At 35.1% G+C, this 22,267-nt stretch overlaps 4 protein-coding genes and 1 non-coding gene across 9 annotated transcripts; 3 read left to right on the forward strand and 2 right to left on the reverse strand.

The window, feature by feature from the left end:
* The first annotated feature begins 4,256 nt into the window (after window positions 1-4,256).
* Window positions 4,257-6,395, forward strand: LOC106360709 (heterogeneous nuclear ribonucleoprotein 1). Of its 3 annotated transcripts, none has more exons than XM_013800356.3 (4): window positions 4,257-4,577; window positions 4,664-4,889; window positions 5,175-6,077; window positions 6,158-6,395. In XM_013800356.3, exons 2-4 carry the CDS (start codon window positions 4,665-4,667, stop codon window positions 6,173-6,175), a joined length of 1,146 nt encoding a protein of 381 aa, XP_013655810.2. In that variant the 5' UTR covers window positions 4,257-4,577; window position 4,664; the 3' UTR covers window positions 6,176-6,395. The 3 variants fall into 3 exon arrangements, with proteins under 3 accessions (XP_013655810.2, XP_013655809.2, XP_013655808.2); XM_013800355.3 differs by having other exon boundaries at window positions 4,258-4,577; window positions 4,646-4,889; XM_013800354.3 differs by lacking the exon at window positions 4,257-4,577 and having other exon boundaries at window positions 4,591-4,889.
* Window positions 6,396-6,568: 173 nt separating this feature from the next.
* Window positions 6,569-7,617, forward strand: LOC106360711 (RING-H2 finger protein ATL79-like). Its single transcript, XM_022701772.2, has one exon. It carries the CDS (start codon window positions 6,911-6,913, stop codon window positions 7,448-7,450), a length of 540 nt encoding a protein of 179 aa, XP_022557493.2. The 5' UTR covers window positions 6,569-6,910; the 3' UTR covers window positions 7,451-7,617.
* Window positions 7,618-13,022: 5,405 nt separating this feature from the next.
* LOC125577322 lies at window positions 13,023-16,481 on the forward strand. Of its 2 annotated transcripts, none has more exons than XR_007315743.1 (5): window positions 13,023-13,874; window positions 14,162-14,435; window positions 14,765-14,879; window positions 14,960-15,252; window positions 15,355-15,466. XR_007315743.1 is itself a non-coding variant. In XM_048738688.1 (5 exons), the coding sequence occupies exons 1-5, from the start codon at window positions 15,191-15,193 to the stop codon at window positions 16,285-16,287; spliced, it is 801 nt and encodes a 266-aa protein (XP_048594645.1). In that variant the 5' UTR covers window positions 14,961-15,190; the 3' UTR covers window positions 16,288-16,481. The 2 variants fall into 2 exon arrangements, 1 of the variants encoding a protein (XP_048594645.1); XM_048738688.1 differs by lacking the exons at window positions 13,023-13,874; window positions 14,162-14,435; window positions 14,765-14,879 and adding exons at window positions 15,531-15,694; window positions 15,762-15,882; window positions 15,946-16,481 and having other exon boundaries at window positions 14,961-15,252.
* Window positions 16,482-18,877: 2,396 nt separating this feature from the next.
* Window positions 18,878-22,159, reverse strand: LOC106358813. Of its 2 annotated transcripts, XM_022708330.2 has the most exons (2): window positions 19,882-22,109; window positions 18,878-19,753 (listed from the first exon to the last, which is right to left on the reverse strand). In XM_022708330.2, exons 1-2 carry the CDS (start codon window positions 21,791-21,793, stop codon window positions 19,689-19,691), a joined length of 1,977 nt encoding a protein of 658 aa, XP_022564051.2. In that variant the 5' UTR covers window positions 21,794-22,109; the 3' UTR covers window positions 18,878-19,688. The 2 variants fall into 2 exon arrangements, with proteins under 2 accessions (XP_022564051.2, XP_022564048.2); XM_022708327.2 differs by having other exon boundaries at window positions 18,878-22,159.
* TRNAL-CAG lies at window positions 18,978-19,058 on the reverse strand. The gene has a single exon. It is a non-coding gene; the product is annotated as a tRNA-Leu (tRNA).
* Window positions 22,160-22,267: the final 108 nt, after the last annotated feature.

Below are 22,267 nucleotides of genomic sequence, written 5' to 3' on the forward strand. Positions count from 1 at the left end.
TACATTAAAAATAGAAAAATACATAAAGACTTAAAATATAAAATATAGATATTAACTAAATATAAATTATAAGAAAGAGAAATACTCAATATATAGAAAAATAAATAATAATTAAATATTATAAATATATTAATATACGAATTATATATACAATAATAAGTAAATGCACAATTTAAAAAAAAAATGGAAAGAGTACATTAAATATTAAACATCTATCTTAAAATGTAAAATATAGATATTAAGTAAATAGAAAGTATAAGAAAGAAAAAATACACAACTTAAAAACAATGGAAAAAGTATATTAAGATTTAAACATCTATCTTAAAATGTAAAATATAGATATTACGCAAATAGAAATTATAAGAAAAGAAAATACACAATTTGAAAAAATGGAAAATTACATTAGTATTTAAACATCTATCTTAAAATGTAAATCTATCCAAAATTATAAAATTATTAGTAAATAGAAAGTATAAGAAATAGAAATACACAATATAAAGAAAAATAAATATTAAGTAAATATATAATATAAGTAAATCCCCAATTTAAAAAATGGAACATTAAATTAAGATTTCAAAATATATCTTAAAATTTAAAATATATATTACGTAAATAGAAAGTATAACAAATGAAAATATACAATTTAAAAAAAATGGAAAACATACATTAAGATTTACACATCTATCTTAAAATGTAAAATAGAGACATTAAGTAAATAACAAGTACAAGAAATGGAAATACATATACAGGAAAATAAACAATAAGTAAATAATGTAAATATATAATATATGAATTATATATATAATAATAAGTAAATACACAATTTTTAATAAAAGGGACCTTTTGAGGCTCCATAGAGCGTCCACATCAGCAAAAAAAACTTCTCCTGAAAGATGACACGTGGCATAAAATATAGTTTTACATTTTAATATTACTAATTTTCGAAAATTATAAATAATATGTAAACATACAGCATAAAAAAATGGAAAAACTACATTAAACATATGTAAGATTATCATTTTTCGCTTGAAAAAAAGACGACTTATCTCCATAATGTAACATTACCGTTTTATAAAAAACAAAAAACATTATACATAATTTGGAAAATAATAAATATATGTAAACATACAACATAAAAAATGGAAATACTACATTAAACATATGTACGATTACCATTTTACATTTTTATTTAAAAAAAATAATATGTAAACATACAACATAAAAAATGGAAAAACTACATTAAACATATGTAAGATTATCATTTTTCACTAAAAAAAAGACGACTTATCTCCATAATGTAACATTACTATTTTGTAAAAAAAATATTATACATAATTTTGAAAATAATAAATAATATGTAAACATACAACATAAAAAATGAAAATACTACATTAAACATATGTAGGATTACCATTTTACACTAGAAAAATAGAAAAAACGGCTTATCTCCATAATGTAACATTACCATTTTTTAAAAAAATAAAAAAAACATAAATATAACTATTTGACTATTTGTCCAAGTTCTTCTATTAAATATTACCGTTTTACATTAAAAATAGAAAAAATACATAAAGACTTAAAATATAAAATATAGATATTAACTAAATATAAATTATAAGAAAGAGAAATACTCAATATGTAGAAAAATAAATAATAATTAAATATTATAAATATATTAATATACGAATTATATATACAATAATAAGTAAATGCACAATTTAAAAAAAATGGAAAGAGTACATTAAATATTAAACATCTATCTTAAAATGTAAAATATAGATATTAAGTAAATAGAAAGTATAAGAAAGAAAAAATACACAACTTAAAAACAATGGAAAAAGTATATTAAGATTTAAACATCTATCTTAAAATGTAAAATATAGATATTACGCAAATAGAAAGTATAAGAAAAGAAAATACACAATTTGAAAAAATGGAAAATTACATTAGTATTTAAACATCTATCTTAAAATGTAAATCTATCCAAAATTATAAAATTATTAGTAAATAGAAAGTATAAGAAATAGAAATACACAATATAAAGAAAAATAAATATTAAGTAAATATATAATATAAGTAAATCCCCAATTTAAAAAATGGAACATTAAATTAAGATTTCAAAATATATCTTAAAATTTAAAATATATATTACGTAAATAGAAAGTATAACAAATGAAAATATACAATTTAAAAAAAATGGAAAACATACATTAAGATTTACACATCTATCTTAAAATGTAAAATAGAGACATTAAGTAAATAACAAGTACAAGAAATGGAAATACATATACAGGAAAATAAACAATAAGTAAATAATGTAAATATATAATATATGAATTATATATATAATAATAAGTAAATACACAATTTTTTTTAAAAAAAGGAAAAAGTTCATGAAGCATTAAACATCTATCTTAAAATGTAAAATATATAATATAAGTAAATACACAATTTAAAAAAATGGAAAACGTACATTAAGATTTAAATATCTATTTTAAAATATAAAATATAGATATTATGTAAATAAAAAATATAAGAAATGGAAATAAACATTTTAAAAAATAGAAAAAGTACATTAAGATTTATACATCTATCTTAAAATGTACATCTATCTTCAAATGGTAGTAAACTACATAAAAATGGAAATACCACATTAAACAAAAAAAAATAAAAATGTATAGTTTTACATCAGGAAAGTTCCTGTAAAACTCATTATTCCATCAACATCAACCTCACACTATCAAGGAAAACTTCAAAGCACTCGAGCAAAAAAATAGTTCCACCATCAACTCTTGCCGTCCCAAAAACCTTTAATGACCTTGAAGGAGATTTTTTATAACAACGAACTTTTTGTTAGGTGGATTCATTGTTGGGAAACCCGCAACTTCCAAAAGCCAAACTTATTCATGGTAATTGAATTGCTTTTCATAGACTCAAAGGTATTTTTACAAATTTAAATTAATCTAATCCATAATTTTATTGTTAATATTCATACTAACTCTTTCATGATCAAACCATTACTGTTAATAATCATTCAAGCGTTTATTCCGAAACACTTCCTTTCTCGCCAAATCAGGTATTGGTTCATGTTGGTTTAGTATTGTTTTTGAATTATTAACCGGTTTAGGATGGTCCTATTGTAAATATAATTTAAGTTGGTTTAGCATATATTATGCTTAAAATAACTTAAATTAAATAATAGTAATATTATGCTTAAAATACAATTTTAGAGAGTTTTCAAATATAGTTTACAAAACATTATAGGTGATGAATTTAATTTATTAAATTTGTTTATTACTTAAAACTAAATTTTTTTTAAAACATACTGAGTTATAGATATCAATGATGGATTGGTGAGTATAACATGAAGACAAAAATATAAATATTTGATTTCAAGATAAAAAAATCAGCTTTTATTCAGTTACTCAATATATAATATCTTAAATTATTTATAAAAAAATATACATAATATATATATATATATTAATCTTCCAAACTTAAACTATTATATTATATATGAATAATGCTTTTAAATAAAAATAATTTCCGATTTAAAAATAAAATAAAAACAACAAATGGTATTTTCAAATAATGGATGTAATTTACATTATACTATCATTTAATAAGTATTAGATACATTTTGATATATCATTATTTTCTATTTCCAGAAAACAATAAATTGTTAAACTTCAATATCATCTAGGTTAAGTATACGAACAACACAAATTCAAACATCACAAAAAAATATTTACATAAACATTATAATACAATGATTTAATCAGAAAATACAATTCAAAAAAACAATATTCAAAAGAATAGTTATATACTTAATATTTAAAAATCAAAGATATTTTTGCTAAAATTGTACTTACCTGGCTAAGGAGATCGACCATCTTTTTACGGATTGATCGATTGTTGAGCATGTGGTCGATCCGAAAATATTCTGCAGTTTGATTAAATATCTAAAACATTTATTCCAACACTCAACAGATAGTTTTGCTAAATATGATAACTAGATAGCCAACAAAATTCTAAAAAATATTTAAATAGTAAAAAATATGTTAATTTAATGTGTTAAAATTTAAAAATAAATTTTAATTATGACATGCATCTTAACATTTATATAAACATATATCATAACCTAAATATAAATAATTTAACAACTTAAATTAAAAATAAAATAAAAATCCCGGGCGTAGCCCGGGTTAATCCCTAGTAAATACAAAAAGAAAAAAAAAACAATAAAACATCGTCTGGCTACTCCCTCACTTCTCTGCTACACACACGAACTCCATCCATCTTTAAAAAAAAATAGTATTTCTGATTTGGGAAATTTTCAAATTTATAAAAAAGAAAAGAAAAGAGATTAGATGTAAAGGGCAAGGAGGGCATCTCTCTCTCTCTCTCTCTCATAGATTCTCTCTTCTATCGCTGCTTCCTCTTTGGTGAGTACTACTTGTTACGTTTCGCTTCTGATCGACACATCTTCATCTTTCCTCTCCTTTTGGGTCCATCGATTCCTGTCATCCGATCACGACCCAAGTCCAGCTTTTTTCTTTGACTCTCATCAACAAAAGGTTTCTTCTTTTCATCCTCTTTGTTTCCTGTTCATATATTGATGTTTTGTAATCATGCCTTGTGTCAGTGAATCATCATTTGACAGAATGGAGTTGGAGTCTTCATGTAAGCTGTTCATCGGTGGGATCTCTTGGGAAACCACTGAAGATAGTCTCCTTCAGTATTTTCAGACCTTTGGTGAGGTTTTGGAGGCTCTTGTCATCAAGGATCGTCTCACTGGCCGTGCCCGTGGCTTTGGTTTCATCGTCTTTAAAGACTCCAGTGTCGCTCAGAGAGTCCTTCTCCAGAAACACATGATTGATGGCAAATCTGTAAGTTGATTGTTGCTTTTTGAAAGTGTGAATTCAGTTTGGTCTCTGTGTAAAGACTGAAGAGAAAGAGCATGTCTGTCTGAAAATGTATATATGTGTTGCTCAAAGTTGTTTGCTTTATATCACTTGGGCACTTGCAGCTGCTAATTTGTAGTATCATCCCATCATCGATGTCAATAGTTTGTAATGCTACATTTCTGCCATTCATAATTTCAGATTTGTTATGTAAGAACGGTATAACCATCTTAAATTTATAATGTTGTTTATCTTGTTGGTGTGTGACAGGTGGAGGCGAAGAAGGCAGTTCCAAGAGATGATCACGTACCACTGAACAAAAGCAACAGTAGCGTCCAGGGATCTCCTGGTCCAGCACACTCTAAAAAGATATTTGTGGGAGGGTTAGCATCATCAGTAACGGAGTCAGAGTTCAAGAAGTACTTTTCTCAGTTTGGGACTATCATTGATCTTGTGGTGATGTATGACCACAAAACTCAGCGCCCCAGAGGCTTTGGCTTCGTTACATACGATTCAGAAGAGGCTGTAGACAAAGTTTTGCAGAGGAAGTTCCATGAACTCGATGGTAAGATGGTTGAGGTCAAAGTGGCCGTCCCCAAGGAAACATCTCCCATCCCAAACATGAACATTAGCAGCTTAAATAACTTTGGAAGTAGCAGGATGAGTTTGTTGCTCAACGATTACACACAAGGGTTCAACCTGAGTCCAACCTCAGCAAAACCTGAAGTTAGGTACAGTCCAGCGTTGAGTAACCAACGTAGCTTCTCTCCGTTTGGCCACGGATTTGAGATTGATCTGGATTTTATTGAGAGAAACCATAATCAGAGTAATGTTAGTAGAAGGCTGTTTAGCCCTGGATATAATGCAAGTCTTAGCAGGTATGGTGGCCAATGGAATGGTTCTGTTAACCGAAATCAACTATGGGGGAATAATGGTGGTTTGAGTTACATGTCAAACGCTGAGTTAAGTGGAGGGTTCAATGGGAACTATGGAGTAGGAAGCATAGGAGAGAAGTGGGGAACAGTTGGTGAAGGGCGTATTAATTATGGTATAAGCAATGGAATGGGTTTAGGATCTAGAGGAGGAGGAGGAGCTCATATGAGCAGCTCGGGTTGGGGAATGTCCAGTGAAGGAGGAGGGATGCGCGGTTGTGGATACATGAACAACACAGAGGTAACAACTAAGATAGACTTTTGCTCTTGGTGATTGAGCCAACGTGATGGATTGATTACTAATGAATGGTACTTTTGCAGGAATTGCTGCTAGCTTAGAGACATGACATATCTACACTTTAGGGAGATGAGATGATTTTGGAGTGAGTTTTAGAGAGCAACTTATTAGAGTCCCATAAATTTTCAAATTTTGAGTTGCTTTGCTTCTTTTTTGTTTTAATTTGGAATTTACTTTTTTTTTTTTTTATCTTTGTTTTGTTTGCTGTAAAATGACAAATACAAATGGAGGAAAACAAGAAATAGAGAGAGTTTCATGTCACTTTTTGGACATCTGAAGCATTTTGTTATTTTCAAAGAATTAGAGTAAATGTGGAATGAGTGAAGCTGGTGTTTGGTAGACATGTAGAGCCCAAAGTTCAGCATAAGTCCTGCTACTATTGTCGTTCTTTTAACTGAATGAGAGGAAAATGGAAGATATAAAAGAATGACAGAAGTTGTTGAATGGTGATAATGAAATGGAAGAGTAATAATTAATGAGGAATTGGTTAGGAGTTGTAATGTGAGTAGAACACGTAACTGGACCATTATGTATGTGTAAGAGTATTCTACACATACATATAAAGAGTTTCGATTCACAATATCTTCAAAGACCAAGTAATTAGGAACAAGATGAGCATTTAAGATTAAGAGAATAGGGAACTGTAGAGTTGCCTTGGCAGGAGGGGAAAGCATTATGGTGAGTCTACAAACTCAGTGGTCCCTCCCTCATGAGTCAAGACCCATCCACGTAAATAAGAACCCAACGCCACACTCTGGTGTGTCCTCTTTTCTTAAATGCCCTCTTTCCCTTCTTTCTCTATAAACACACAACCAAGACATGATGGTTTTTGGAGAACTTGTCTTGAGTTCCAACTTCCAATGCGGCTGCTATCATCTGAACCTCAACTTAACTCTACATGTAAGTCCCAAAGCTGCAGCTGGAAGCCTTACTCTCATCCCAATGACTTTACTGCCAACGCCTTTATTCTTCTCATCATCATTTTCTCATCTCTCATCTGCGTCCTCTCTCTCAAGGCTGCACTACGTTGTTGCCTCCGTCCAGTCCTCCAACATGACCCTAAACCCAACCCTGACCCTGAGGTCTCTCGTTCAGAAGCTTTCCCCGTACTTGTTTACTCCCCTGGGCTGAACCTGGCAGGCACTGAAGCAGAGTGTATCATTTGCTTGTCTGAATTCAAGGACGGTGACACCCTCCGCGTGTTGGATAGATGCAAACATGGGTTCCACGTTCACTGTATCCAGCAGTGGTTCTCCTCCAACCGTTCCTGTCCCACTTGCCGTACATACATCTTCTCATCAACTGGAACTCCTTAGTCAGATGACCTCATGGTCAATACAGCTTCCTTATTTTCTTTCCCAACTCACACCTCTATCATGCTTTTCCAAGCTAGTTTATTTGTTACCTTTTGTTGTTTTATGTTCCATGAAATCATAAACACACACAAAGAGAAACTGATATAAAGTCACTTTTGTGAACCAAACTGTAACTATACGCAAAACAAACAAAGACGATAACGAAGCAAAGTATAACATTACCTCAAAAACATAAGAGTGGCCAAAGGCATTATTCAATGTTGGAGTTCAAGGTGTGAAAGGTATTAACTTCCCACCTGTTGGATAAGAAAGAATAATGAGGTGTTATTGGATAAGATAATGAATACTGAGGGGGAGCAAAGACAAAAGTGAATGACTCACATTACTACATTGGCATGATATGATTCTGGCACTAGGAGAATAAATTCCAAAGGTCTTCTCTGGATTTCATCAATATATAACCGGTTCACGTCTATCTCACTTGCCTATGTTTCTACCAACTTCTTCCCATCACTTCTGTTTTTCTAACTGTCTACGTATATATATCACAAACTGCTATTGGTTTAGTGCATCTCCAACCTAAAAGTAAGTAAAATGATTGATTTTGAGTTATTCTCTTACTGGCATGCACTAAGAGCATATGCAATGGTGAACCTCACCAATGAATCCTTAGGAATATTTTAGTAATTTTTTTTTTTTTGGTTTTTGTTTGAATAGTTAAGGATTCGAATCAAAACTGGTCGTCCAATGGTGTTTCCGAAGATGAATCCTTAGGAAAAAAAAATGTTATTAAATTTTTTTTAAAACTGAAATTGAAATTTTATTATTTGCATGATTAAAAATAAAGATACAATGATTAAACATAAAGATATAAAGATAAACTAATTAGTAATCTTCATCACCAAATTTGTTTCAAATATTTTTGATTAAATCATTCTTCAATCGTTCATGCATATGCCTATCACGAAGATCATTCCGATTGGGAAACATATTATTCAGATTTGTAGGCCTCTCGGTTTCGACCTCTGAACTTCTGGTGACTTCTCCTTCTTCAAATTCAGATATATCGTAATGAATGTATCCATCTCGTTCATTTTCTACTACCATATTGTGTAGTATGATACATGCTCTCATAATCTTCCCTATCTTTGCTTTGTTCATTGTAAGAGACGGGTTTCTCACAATCGCAAACCGGGATTGTAGTACTCCAAAAGCCCGCTCTACATCTTTTCGGGTTGCTTCTTGAACTTTAGCAAATAACTCTTGTTTAGGACTTTGAGGGAGTGTGATAGATTGGATAAATGTTGACCATTTTGGATATATACCGTCTGTGAGGTAGTACGCCAACTTATACGTGTGTCCGTTGACCACGTACTTTACCCTGGGGGCCCGACCTTCTAAAATGTCATCAAAAACAGGAGACCGATCGAGGACATTGATATCGTTTAAGGTGCCTGGAGGACCAAAAAAAGCATGCCATATCCAAAGATCTTGTGAAGCCACAGCCTCTAAGACAATCGTCGGTTTAGCTGATCCACATGCATACTGCCCTTTCCAAGCGGTTGGGCAATTCTTCCACTCCCAATGCATACAGTCAATGCTTCCTACTATCCCAGGAAACCCCCGTTTCTCTCCAATATCGAGCAGTCGTTGGAGATCCTCTGGTGTGGGTCTTCGTAGATACTCTTCTCCAAATAATTGTATTATTCCGTCAGTGAAATGGTGTAAACACGAAAGTGCCGTGCTTTCACCAATTCGGAGATATTCATCCACCGTGTCAGCCGCAGCACCATAAGCAAGCAAACGAATAGCTGTTGTACATTTTTGCAGTGGAGAAAGGCCTAACCTGCCGATTGCATCTCTTCTTTGTTGAAAGAATGGAACGTTCTCTGAGAGGCCATCGACAATACGCATAAATAATTCCTTATTCAGGCGGAACCGGCGTCTGAATAATTGTGGGGAGAATGTAGAATCTTCGCTGAAGTAGTCATTCCATAAACGGTTGTGTCCTGCTTCACGGTTGCGTTCTATATAAGCACGTCTCCTTTGCTTATTGGTATGGGACACGACTATTTCATTGTATGTATCTTCGACGATTTCTTCGAAAATTTCTTCCAGTCTTTCTAACTTCATCGGATGAAGATGACGACATTTCTACAATGTTTTCAATTTTTTTAAGGTTTTAAAGATCTTTCCACAAGGTTTTCATTTTTTTTTTTTTAAGTTTTAAAGATCTTTCTATAAGGTTTTCATTTTTTTTTAAAGTTTTATAGGTTTTGTCACAAGGTTTTCATTTTTTTTTAAGTTTTAAAGATCTTTCTATAAGGTTTTCATTTTTTTTTTTAAGTTTTAAAGATCTTTCACAAGGTTTTCATTTTTTTAAGGTTTTAAAGATCTTTCCACAAGGTTTTCATTTTGTTTTTAAGTTTTAAAGATCTTTCCACAAGGTTTTCATTTTTTTTTTTAAGTTTTAAAGATCTTTCTATAAGGTTTTCAATTTTTTTTTTAAGTTTTAAAGATCTTTTCTATTAGGTTTTACAAGTTTAAGATTAGTTTCAATAACAGATTGGTAAAGGAGAAATGTTTGTGTTACCTAATAAGTGAAGCAGCAGTTTCTACTTGTTGCAAGTTCGAGTAGTAGGACAAGATTACAACACCTAGATAGCAAGATATTACAACACCTTCGAGTAGTAGCAACCAAAATAAAGGAAAGAAGAAGTAGTTGAGAGTAAACAAATGAGATAGGTAGCAATAAAAACATCATCCAGTCGTGAAGTTTTATAGAACATAGAGTGATACAGTAGAACCCGTGAGTTGGCTCACATGAAGCTAGACAACAAAACACCTTTTTCTTGCAGCACCCGTGCCTTCACATGTCCTACTGCTCAACCTGAAACAACAAAAAAGGCTACAGTTAGAGAAGTGTACAATACAAACAAACGACATGAGATCAACTAAGCAAATGAGTAACAAAACTACCCAACATCTCAGACATTAGTTTGAGTTTAAGAGATGTTTCCATCTCAGTGAGTTGCTCTTTCTTGCCAAGTAAACGTTCAAGCAGTTTCTGTTTAGAAAGTTTTTCTTTCACTGCCATGATGGACTGAATCTGTGACAAATCCTCTTCTTTACCACTCTTCTTCCTCTTAGAAGCAGCTTTAGCAGCCTTGACGCCCACGGGTCATGCTCCGGTTCTCCCACTTCGTCTTCTGTATCCACCTCCAGCACTTGTTTGCGCTTCTCCTTACCACCGTGATTAGACGGATAGGTTGAGCACCACTTCTGGTCGTGCCTCAGCTCCCTCCATCTATGTTCCAGACTGAACTTGTAACCGTGATCATTGTAGAAGTAGTCAAGTGCAGCTTTCATCACATCATCATTATTTTGACCACTTCTCTGCTCCCTCAGAGCCGCATCATAGCTCCCAACGAACTTGGAGACTTGCTCGTTAATCCTAGCCCACCTCTGCTTGCACTGACCAAGCTCTCTAGGTTTTGTCCCAACGAGTTGAGGACTTGCGTTGTAGTAGGCAACAATCCTCTTCCAGAACTGTCCTGATTTCTGCTCATTGCTCACCACCGCATCCTTACTGGTGTTAAACCAAGCACCAATAAGTATTTTATCCTCCTTCAGAGACCATTTCCTCCTCTCCTTTCCACCAGACTCGACCCCAGACTCGATAACAGGCTCGACAACAGGCTCCTCAGGACCTTGGCTACCGAACCAAAAAGGTTCAGGTGAATCAAGGTCAACTGAAGATTGAGATTGACTAAACAGGAGATTAACATAACTAGTGTTCTTATCCATGGTTAGAAAAGTGTAGTGTGTCACTCTAAGAGCAATACATATCCTTAAGTAGGCGCACTTGAAGTTAGCAAAATTAAAATCAATGCAAACCGAGCAGTTGGGAAGGTAGAAAGCAAACTAGTTGCATTAAACACCTATCAAATCAGAGTAAAACCGAGTTCCTAACGTTGTAAAACATTTAAACCAATCACATCTGAGGCGGTAGGAAGTGGAAAGCAAAAAAAGAAGCATTTAAACGCAATAGATTGTAAGTTTTCAAATTTTTACACTACTATACGTTTTATATAATACATAGAAGTAGTCATAGACCCCTATAACTAGGAAATAAGAGTATTGTACCTTATTATACAGACACTCCAGTGGTTTTAGACACTCGTTTTTACTTCTTTGAAGCTCTTCCTGCAACAACATGAGATCAAACGGTCACAATTTTTTTACAAAAAGCATAAAGACAAACCCAAAACCACAAGAGAGTAACTTACCAGACAGATACATGACCGCCAGACCTAAAAAAACTACTGCAGAGACCACTAGACAAACCTCCATTGCAAAGCCATTTGTAATAAGCCCCGGTTTCTTCTTAGATAACGCACACACAGTCTTCTGTAGCTTTACCACCTTCTCCTCACACTCAAAACCTTGATCCTTAAGCTGCCTAATTTGTGTCTGCAACTCACGCATCTCCTCCGTGATAGCCACGTCCCACCATTTCCAATTGTGGCAGTCCCCATCATCGACATTTGGGCAGGTAAAGTACCTCCTCCCTGGATATTTAGCCGTGGAAGATATTGCAACCACAGGGTCACGACCACAGTAGCAGGTGGTCGGGATTCCTTCGTCACACTCGGGTTGAGGTTCGTACTGAAGCGGCTCAGCAATATGGTAGTTACTCTCAGCTTCATCCCCGTACAGTTCAAATTCGGCTTGAATCAGTGCGTTTATGTCGTACTCATCTGATGACGAAGGCTGGCTGTATGAATAATCTTGTCCCATTCTTCGTAAACCTGACAAAAATCATGTAACCCAAATCAATTGAAACAAGCATTTGAATGAACCTATAATCTACATGACTCTTAAGTACATTCAACTTCTTGCAAACCAATAAGTACAAAACGCTAACAACAAGTGGGAAAATGGGATTGAAAACCAAAATCGTTATCAAAACCTAACTACGAACGACCTTAAACCACAAATCGAGTGAAAAAAATAATGCGAAACCCCAATAATCTTATCAAACCCGCTCGATTGAAAACACAAAATCCCAAACGATTGAGAGAACAACAACATCGAACGTAATCAAACTCTAAGTACAAACGACCTTAAACTCCTAATCGACTGGGAAAAAAAATTCTTCGAAACCCTAATTTCACATCAAAATTTCAACCCCCAAATATTCTTCGATTGTAAACACAAAACGAAACCGATTGACAGGAAAACACCAACAAAGCTAATCCTAATCCATAAATCTGCAAGAAAATCGGAAGATTTACCTTGATGTCGAGACGGATCGAAATCGCCACAAATCACCTTTCGTCGAGAGCTATTTTTTTTTTCTCCGCTTCGGTCGCAAATGTCGTAGTTTTTTTTTTGATACAGCAAAGACAAAAACCGACCGGACCACTCAGGTTATGACACGTAGCTAAGGATCAAGTCCGTTTAATCCTTAGTTACAGACTAATCCTTCCCTTTCTCGGCTCGTTTATTAATTTAATAATATCACAGACTCGGTAAGGATTCGGAACGGACCCCGTTGCGGACGCTCTAATAATAACATGTGGAACCATATTATATATATGAGTATAATCAGTGGCGGAGCCACATACAGTAAGATGGGGGCCACTGAACCCAACAAAATTTCAAAAATTAGTGTAAGTTACTAAATCCCAATCTATATGCCCCCATTCTAAAATAACGTTTGCCCCCATAGATTTGCTTAAACCCCCTAAAAATAACAATACTAAAAGCAGCATATGCTGAAAATCTGTGCTGCCACGTCACTTAAAATAATCCTCCAACCAAAACTTTTCTTTTTGCCACGTCAGATCCGTTGTGTTATGTTACGTTTGGGCCTTCGTTTCTTAATTTTATTTTTGTATGGGCTTCGTTTGTTTTAGTCCAGGGCTTCTATCTATTGTTGTCGACAAACGTAAAAAAAAAAAAGCTACAGAGCACGGAGATCGCGATGCAGACGGAGGTCTCGAGGAACTACGCCTCTGCCTCTTCCTCTTCTCCGATTCAAAGCGTAAAGAGCTCTGATCGATCAACTTCTCCACAAACGAAACTCCAATTTACTTCTTCAATTAATTTTGTCTTAATGTTTTCGTTTCATCTCCTCATGTTCTTTCTTCTTTATATACCGATTCTCTTTTCTCCGATTCTCTTTTCTCTTTACAAACACAAAACCCTACCAGCTTCTCAGATCTCAACCATGGCGACGAAACCGAATGGGAAGTCTCCCGTCTCATCCGCCTCTGATGAAAAAGTCATGTTCTTCCGAGATGTCTCGCTGGGTCCACACGAAACTCAGCTGCGGTTTCGTCTGATCCACTTCTGGGAAGCTTGGAATCCGATTAAGAAGACGCTAATCGGCCTTGAGATGCTCCTCATCGACGAACAGGTTACGTCATTTTCTGATTTTAAAACCGTAATTGTAGGATAAATAACGGTTTATAATTATCGCTTTGTTATAAAACGAAAATCTCGGGATGAATTTGTAGGCTAAGCTGTTTTACTATAAACCCCATTAAAAGATCATCACGTAATTTTCATATTGTTTCGGTTTATAATAACTGTTTTCATTTTATAATTGTGCCTTTGTTATTACATGAAATTCTAGGACCCCTAAGTAAATTGTGATTTTGTTCTGTTATTTATTTCGTTTTTGTCTAATGTTTTTCTTCACAGGGAACGGTGATTCAAGGTTTCATTTCGCCATCGCGTATTGAAAAGTATTTGGGTAAAATGGAGCGAGGAAAAGTTTACAAGCTCGACAACTTCTATGGATCGAGTAACAAGTCGGTTTATCGGGTTTCTGATCATGCCGTTACCGTGTCGTTTTCGTGGAACTCTGAACTGTCGGAGCTTCAGAACATCACCACCCCTTTTGATGAAGACAGATTCCGGTTTCATTCGTACGAGGTTTTTGAAGCAAACTGTGACCTCAAAGGAGACCTCTACGGTAAACTCACTAATCTATCATAGAATCTTTGATTGGATGTATTTAAAAGTTATACTGTGATATTGGTTTCTCTAGATCATTGTCTCAAATAATATTTGAAAGTCGAACATGTAGATGAAATTTATTCGGTTATTAGGTTTGTAGCGTTAGGTAGCACAACTTATTAACCCTCACTCTTGGATTTTGGTGATCATCATAGCATATGTTAGTATAAATGAATTCGTTGATTATATACAGATAAGTTGTGTTTGATTTCCATGTTTTGATTAAATATTTAGCTTTTTATTTTGGAGTCATCTAACTTATAAATTTTCTGAACAATGTAACAGATGTTGTTGGCCACATGAAGTTGGTAAATGGTCATACTCTCACTGAGAGTCCCGTCCTTGACGAAGTGCAAATAGCAGCTGCGAGGCATCTTCTGGTTCATGTGCAATTACATGGGTATGTGTTATTTTTTTCTTATAAAACACCATTTTACTGTACTTCTCTTAACATTCAGTGTGTTTCTTTTTTGTTTGCAGTGGACCTGTGATTAAGCTTTACCTTTGGGACCAGGTCGCAACGGAGTTCTGCAGAAAATTCAAGTCTTGCGAAACCACTCCCACCGTGTTGCTGGTCACGACCGTTAACACAAAGCGTCTAGGAGGTTTCTATTTCCCTCTTTATATTGCTTATTGACATTTATACATGCACAGTTTGAGTTTTTAAAATGGGATTTCCGTAATAACACAGGAACTCTAGCCCTCACCTCAATGTCCTCCTCACGGGTTTTTATGGACTATGATGTCCAGCCTACTATAGATTACTTCGGCTGGTAAGTATTCATGTGATATGCATTTGCAATTTGCCTAAATGACGTTACCCCGTTACCTCATTGCAGTGAGTGACTAAATTAATGATTTCTACTCTGTCTCAGGTTGAGCTCAAATCCAGCTATTGCTGAGCAGGTTGATGCAGAGGTGGTAACTAAACGTGAGACAATGACTATAGGGGAGTTATTCTCCTACATTAAGCAGGAGTCTGCAAAGGTAAAACTCAATTTAAATATCTCTAATCACTTAGGAAAGCTTATATGGTTATACACTCTCGCAGGAAGCATTTTTTGAGTGCACGGCTACGATCGATGACGTCGTGCATGGCTATGCTTGGTACTATATTTCGTGCAGTGGGTGCCATAGTAAGGTTACCAAAGGCCCAACCTCATTGATTTGTACAAACAAAAAGTGTGGGAAGGTTAACGTAGATGGTGTTCCGCAGTAAGAACTCTGAACAGAATTTTCAATTACGTTTTATTCGTATTAGTTTCTGATTTGTTAATAACAGGTACATGGCAAGGCTATCTGTTTATGACAACAGTGAACAGGCCGTTTTTGTACTACTTGGTGATGCTGGGCGTGCGCTTACTGGAAAGCATGCGTCGGAATTAGTTAGCAACTACTTTGAGGTAACTAATAATCAGTCTATAAACTTACATGAATTGAACTCACACTGTTATGATGAATGTCAGGCTAATGCTAACGAAGGTGTTGACCAAGAGGTGCCTGTCCCGGAAGCTCTAATCAACACCATCGGACAAAGTCACAAGTTTTGTGTGAAGGTGACAAAGCACAACCTATCAGGCAAGACCCGAGCTTTGACTGTGACCAAGATCCTCCCTCTAGACACTCCAACCGAAACAGAAACCTCGGCAGGAACCAACATTAGTGCAACGTCGAATGAAACATCTCAGACTGGAAATGATGTGTGTGAATCTTCCAAAAGCCGTGTAGGTGCTGCAGATGCGGGGAGTAAGAGGTCGTGTGACAATGCTAAGGTGGAGAAAGCTAAACGCCCAAAGTCTGGGAAGTAGAGGTTGCAAGCTCCAGCGCACTCAAAGTCTTTGTTTTTAGTTTACTTATTGACTCATGCTTTTCTTTTAAGTTTGAATTTTACAGAGCTTTTCACTTTGCAAACATTTTGTCTCATTTGCATGAATATTAGCTAATAATCATGCTCATGTTGCTCTATCTGGTTATGAATTAAGGCGAGTGATTTTCTTTCTAAGCTTTTTATTACATGTTACCAGGTATTAGCTTACTTTTCAAAAGATATAGTCAAAGTAATTGTTACGTATGAAACATGTTTAGGGTAGTCAAGATTCGAATTCTACATTGTCAGAATTAGTTTTATAAAGTTACATTATATTTCTAACAATTTTCAAACGTGATTGACCCCATAATTAGCAACAAGTCGGTTACAAGGTAATCATATATTATCCTTTCCAAAAACGTAAGAGGATCTAGCAATTAATAATCAAATCAATCCATGATTTCCAATCTCCTTCCTTAATGTTCATACGTTTGACTCAGAAAAAAAAACTTCATAGTTCCCATTGTGAAAACTCCAAAAGCCTACGTAAGTGTGCAAAATTCGTTTACTAATTCATCAAAATTCAAACCTATATCCACATCTCTAACTTGCAATCGGATTGTTTCTAAAGGATCAAGACTTCAAAAGAATGGATATCCCACCTCCTACACCCCCTCTGGAGACTACAGGTACGCACAATTCTTACTTCTTTAGCTCCACGACATGATGTTTACATAATGTTAAACTCAGTAAATTATATAAAAGGTATCAGCTTCTCAAGAATTTCTTCACAATCTAAATAATAATATACCAAATTTTAATAATTTTACTGATAATAGTTAATACATTTATTAACAATTGAAAAACCATTGGAATAAATAATTTTTATTTACATTAAGTATTTAATAATTAACTAAATATTAGTTTCTAATATATGATAAACCTTTTTATTAACTGTATTTTCGTATTTTTAGTATTAACTATATATAAGAAAAGATGTAGTTCTCATATATTACTTTCCCTATTCAATAAGAGTTGGTGTTAATAAGGAAAAACTCTTTCCATAAGAACCTGGTAAGAAAAGGGAAAATATTTATCTATATAGTCACTGATAGTAAACTTATATTAAATTCAACCTGTATAAAATCACTGGCAAAAAAAAGAAATATATAGATGCAAACCATAATTAGGAATATTTTAGCTTTTCCCTATTGTTAACATATACTTTTAAAACGAAACATTAATCTAATATCATGTATTCAACATTTTTATGTTATTATCAATTTTTCTGACTTATTATTTAATTATAAAGATTTATAAAAACACACAAAAAAAACTTTCTACAAACTTTTTAGGTATGTGTTGGTTTTTGCAGGAAAAAAACCTTCGCTTTATCATAATCATTATTAAACTTAGTGTATTAACTTCGGCAAAATTATTCTCATTTCCTAACTAATTATTCTACACATATAATAATGTCTAGATTAGTGCTACAATACCAATCATGGTATTTGAAGTTAAAAATACTTTTTTTTTTCAAACCAAACCCGGTTAAAAAAAAACGTTAATGGCAAATTCATATAGCTTTAAAACAGAACACATGCAAAATAATAAAATTTCAATATTTATATTCTTTTATATCGCAAATTGTTTTTATATTAATATGGAGACAACAGGTATTAAAGTTTTATATTCTTTTATAACGCGAATTGTTTTTATTAAATAATAAACATTTCCATCTTTATTTCAAAAGGTAGGCTAATAACTCTGTCCTCTCGCAAAAGTTTCACGTGTCTCTCAATATACTAAGCTAAATATACTAATATGAAAACAACAGGTATTTATAATCTTGGGTTTTTAAAGCATCTATTTGTTCCAACTATATAAAAAACTAATATATAAGTTGAGAAAATTACAGATATTACTCATAGTATATTTTAATATTACGCTTTTAATTTAAAACTTCTAATAATGTATTTTTAAAAAAAACTTTGGGGAAAAAAGATAAAAAAATAAAAACATTTCGTATTTGAAAACATATTATCCAAAAAATCATAAGAAAAATTTATGTTTTTTATTCCATCAACCTCTTCGTCAAAATTCTACCATCTTATTTATGTTTTTTTCTTCTATGTTTTCAGACTTTAACATTTCCTCTTAATAATGATAAACAACTTAGCTTCTACACATAATTTATAACATACATAAATTTTAAAAAGATTAAAGTTATTTTTTTAAGATTTTCAAAACATTATATTATTCAAACATTCTAATGTGTGAATTGATTATTTTCTACAATTTAACATAGACTGTTTCATCAAAATTGATATGTCACTAATAATTTTCATACAAAAAAACCCGGGCGTAGCCCGGGATCGCCTCTAGTACATATAACAATAACATATATAAGAACATTTAATATTTGTGCCCCCAATAAAATTATTTCCTGCCTCCGCCACTGAGTATAATAAGAAAAGCAAAGGACGTTGGAGGCAAAGAAGAGTGAATGCACGTGAGCAAGTAAACCATACCGCCTCTGAGCCTAGTGTTCGATTATGCGTGTGATTTTATTTTATTTTACATTTTATCTTTATAAAAAAAATTTAGATGGAATAGTTCTTTCATCAGTGCTACGGTCATCAACAAGGATTAAATAAATAGCACAGAAGACCAAAAAAAGACAAAATAAAATGTCAAGAGTGGGATTTGAACCCACGCCCTTTCGGACCCGCACCTGAAGCGGGCGCCTTAGACCAACTCGGCCATCTTGACATCTTTGGCTAAAATTCAACTACACTTAATATAATTCTTTGTACATCACCAGAACCAAGATTTCTTCATTGTATTTCAAGAAATATATTTGCTTTTTTTTTTAATGAATTTTGCAATCTAATATGTCTAATTTTCCCATAGTGATAAGAATTTAATGTCTCTACGAACTTATGCTCGAGTTTGACGCACAACTACTCTACTAAAAGCCCACCACATAGTTTGGTTACTTGTGGTCTACTCTCAGCTTTTAAATGTTTTATAACCATTTGTAGAAACTCTTGGATACAGAAGGATAAAAGAAACTTACTAGTATTCATTCATTACTGAGGTTAAAGATTCAGTAGAACAAGTTCACCGATTCATAGTGTTAGTTATTATTATAAATAAACAGACAAAGAAAGCTTTATTACTGCCAAGTTCAAGTGTACAGAACAGTCCTTATTAACTTAACTTGACACTAAGTGTAGTTACTTCTCTATGGTGAGAATGAGTTGACGAGTTGTACACTGAGTCGAAGGATGAGTAGTGGAAGAAGGGATACATTTATTGGTCTTATAAAACTCTCTCCATCCATCGATCTTGGCCACTTTGTGATGAGACAAAGCAGGGATGCATCTCCTGTCCACAATCTCAAGTATCTTCTCTGTTCTCCCCAGATGCATTGCCGCTTCTCTCACCGAAGCTTCCCTCACTTCAACCGCCGTTACCAAACACTGCATTCCCACCACTCTTGCCGTGTTGCAAAAGCAACCTGCTACTATGTCCGACACCATCCTCTCCACCTCTCTGAACAGAGTATCCTCTGTTCCAATGTTTCTCGATTCGTATTTCTTCGTAAGGGTTTGGCTGATTCGGTACATCGAGTTTGCTGCTAAGATCTTGATGGGCCAGCGCGAGGGCTTCAGCAACATGTTCTTCTCCCACGATTCGCTGAACTCTTTCTTCGCTATATCCTCAAGCTCTTTAAAAACTTCTTGTGGTCTTGCTCTCTGTTGCTTAGATAGTTTCTCTAGATCCACTTTGAGCCACTTATGGTAGAGGTCAACTCCTAACCAAACTACTTCAGCAGCTTTCCTACTGTTGGCTAACTCTCCTTCAATGTCTAAGACGTCTTCAAACTTCTTGACATAGACCAACGCCTCGTTTACAGCCTTCACTAACTTCTTCAGCAAGCAAGGGTTGATGTTGGGAAGTGAAGCAGCTATACTAGTCAGTGTTACTAAAGGAAGAGCCCAGCAATTTGGTGGCTCTCCGGCGGCCGAGGCCGCCAGAGAACCGACCTCGTCGCTATCAAACTCTAATATCCCTTCAAATCCTTTTGAGATGGGATCTGTTGCCTCCAAAAGGTCGATCAAGTTTTGTGGCTGTTTCTTCCGGCCCTTTTGTATCAAGTGGTTTGTGGCCTCGCGGTTGCTCCGTGCCATATAGTCAACCAGCTCCTCCTCCCCTTCAAGATGCAGAACGAACTGTCTCGCTGATGGGTTTGATCCGGAGGATGAGTCAGGGTGTGTTCTGAAGGTGAAATGGCAACATAGCAAGATCCTACTCACACAGTAGACGGCGATGAACCGGAGGAGCTTGCTAGCAAACACTATCCCGTACTGTATCGCAATGCAGAGATCAAGTATGCATCGGTTTACGTCGTGTGCAAGCTTCCTACTGCGGCGACCATGGAGCATCCAAAAGTTCAAGGGATGTTCTTTCTTCTCGGAGAGACTCTCTACCCAATAACTCTCTACTCTCAACTCGTCTCTCAAGGATTTGCTTGCTCCTGATGAGCACTGTAAGTTCACAGCAGTAAACCATCTGCTCGCTGGAGCAACGGTTCCTATGGCCACAGCAGCCGCCTGCGAGAGTAAAACCAAAGTGGTTGACCATTTGTAATCAGAGTCTCCACCGCAGAACCCGAGAGACCTTGGTTGTATAAAGTAAGATCGGAGAATGGCTTCAGACAAGGTGACTGCACTCAAGAAACAGAGGAAACCAGAGGTGGTGCAGGTGACAGAGCGAGCCATGACGAACTGAGGGCTACAAGTGTGGGCCATCATCCAAAACTTCATCAGATCTTCCTTTAACTCACAGAACCCTCCTCTTCTCTCCGTCTGGTACAAAGGACACTGCTTCAAAGCCAGCTCGTAACTCTTCTTATACTTGAGCTCCAAGAAACGCTTTGTGGCTGGGACTGTGATAGCAGAGAAGGTCAAGATCACAAACATTAGAAGCGTGAGGACGATGACCAACGCGTGTTCTTGAGGGAAGACGTAGATGGCGCCTGTCCCTAGCTGGATACAGATGTTGACAACGTCGGTGACGACGAGAATCCCAAGAGCCACGAGGTTCATGAGGAGGTCTTGAGTGACCATGAAACCCAAGGAAGGCATGGAGTTGGCCATCACGGTGCAGACGAAGACGTTGCTGCTGAGCTTGGAGAGCTGGTCCTGGCGACTAGGCATGCAAGTGTTGAGATCCACTGAGAGTTTGACGCAGACGGCGAGGAAGGTGAGAGTGGTGGCGTTGAGGGAGAAGGACTTGCATGGAAACCAGAACCTGCGGTTGCGGAAGCCGCGGAGGAGATCCGCGAACATGGCGAGTCCGCAGATGAGTGAAGCTGCGGCCACGTAGACGCCTATCCATGGTAAGGGCTTGCTGAACTCTGAGTCGCTAAGCTTGCCTTGACCATCGCACCCCATCGCTTTTTTTTGATGATGTTCTGTTTCTTCTTCTGCTTCTTCCATTTATAGACAGAGAGAGAGAGAGAGAGAGTTGGTGAATTTAATGTTTGTGTGGACTTATTCAGTAACAAACTGGCTTTGATTTTTACTAAAAGTTGGATTCATTCTCTCTTCTTTCTATCTTCCTCTGCACTGTTTCAAGTTTAGTCTCATTCAGTAACAAACTGGATTTGATTCAGTGAATCCTTAACACTATCTCAACTTAAGACTAGTTCCCTCTTCTTGTCTCTTCCTCTCCACGGTCTTTAGTTCGGACTGATTCAGAGACGAACGTTGGCTGCATTCACACTGAACTGTGAACTCCTCTATTTGTTGATTCCTCTTCTTGTCTCTTCCTCTCCACGGTCTCAAGTTAGACTCATTCAGAGACGAACGTTGGGTGCATTCACACTGAACTTCTATTTATTACACTCTAATTGTCAGCTTTCAGTTTATTCATCGACAAGCCCAATTACTTGACAGGCTTTATGACTACAT

The sequence above is a fragment of the Brassica napus genome, chromosome A8, assembly GCF_020379485.1.
Source record: "Brassica napus cultivar Da-Ae chromosome A8, Da-Ae, whole genome shotgun sequence".
NCBI classification, from domain to species: Eukaryota; Viridiplantae; Streptophyta; class Magnoliopsida; order Brassicales; family Brassicaceae; genus Brassica; species Brassica napus.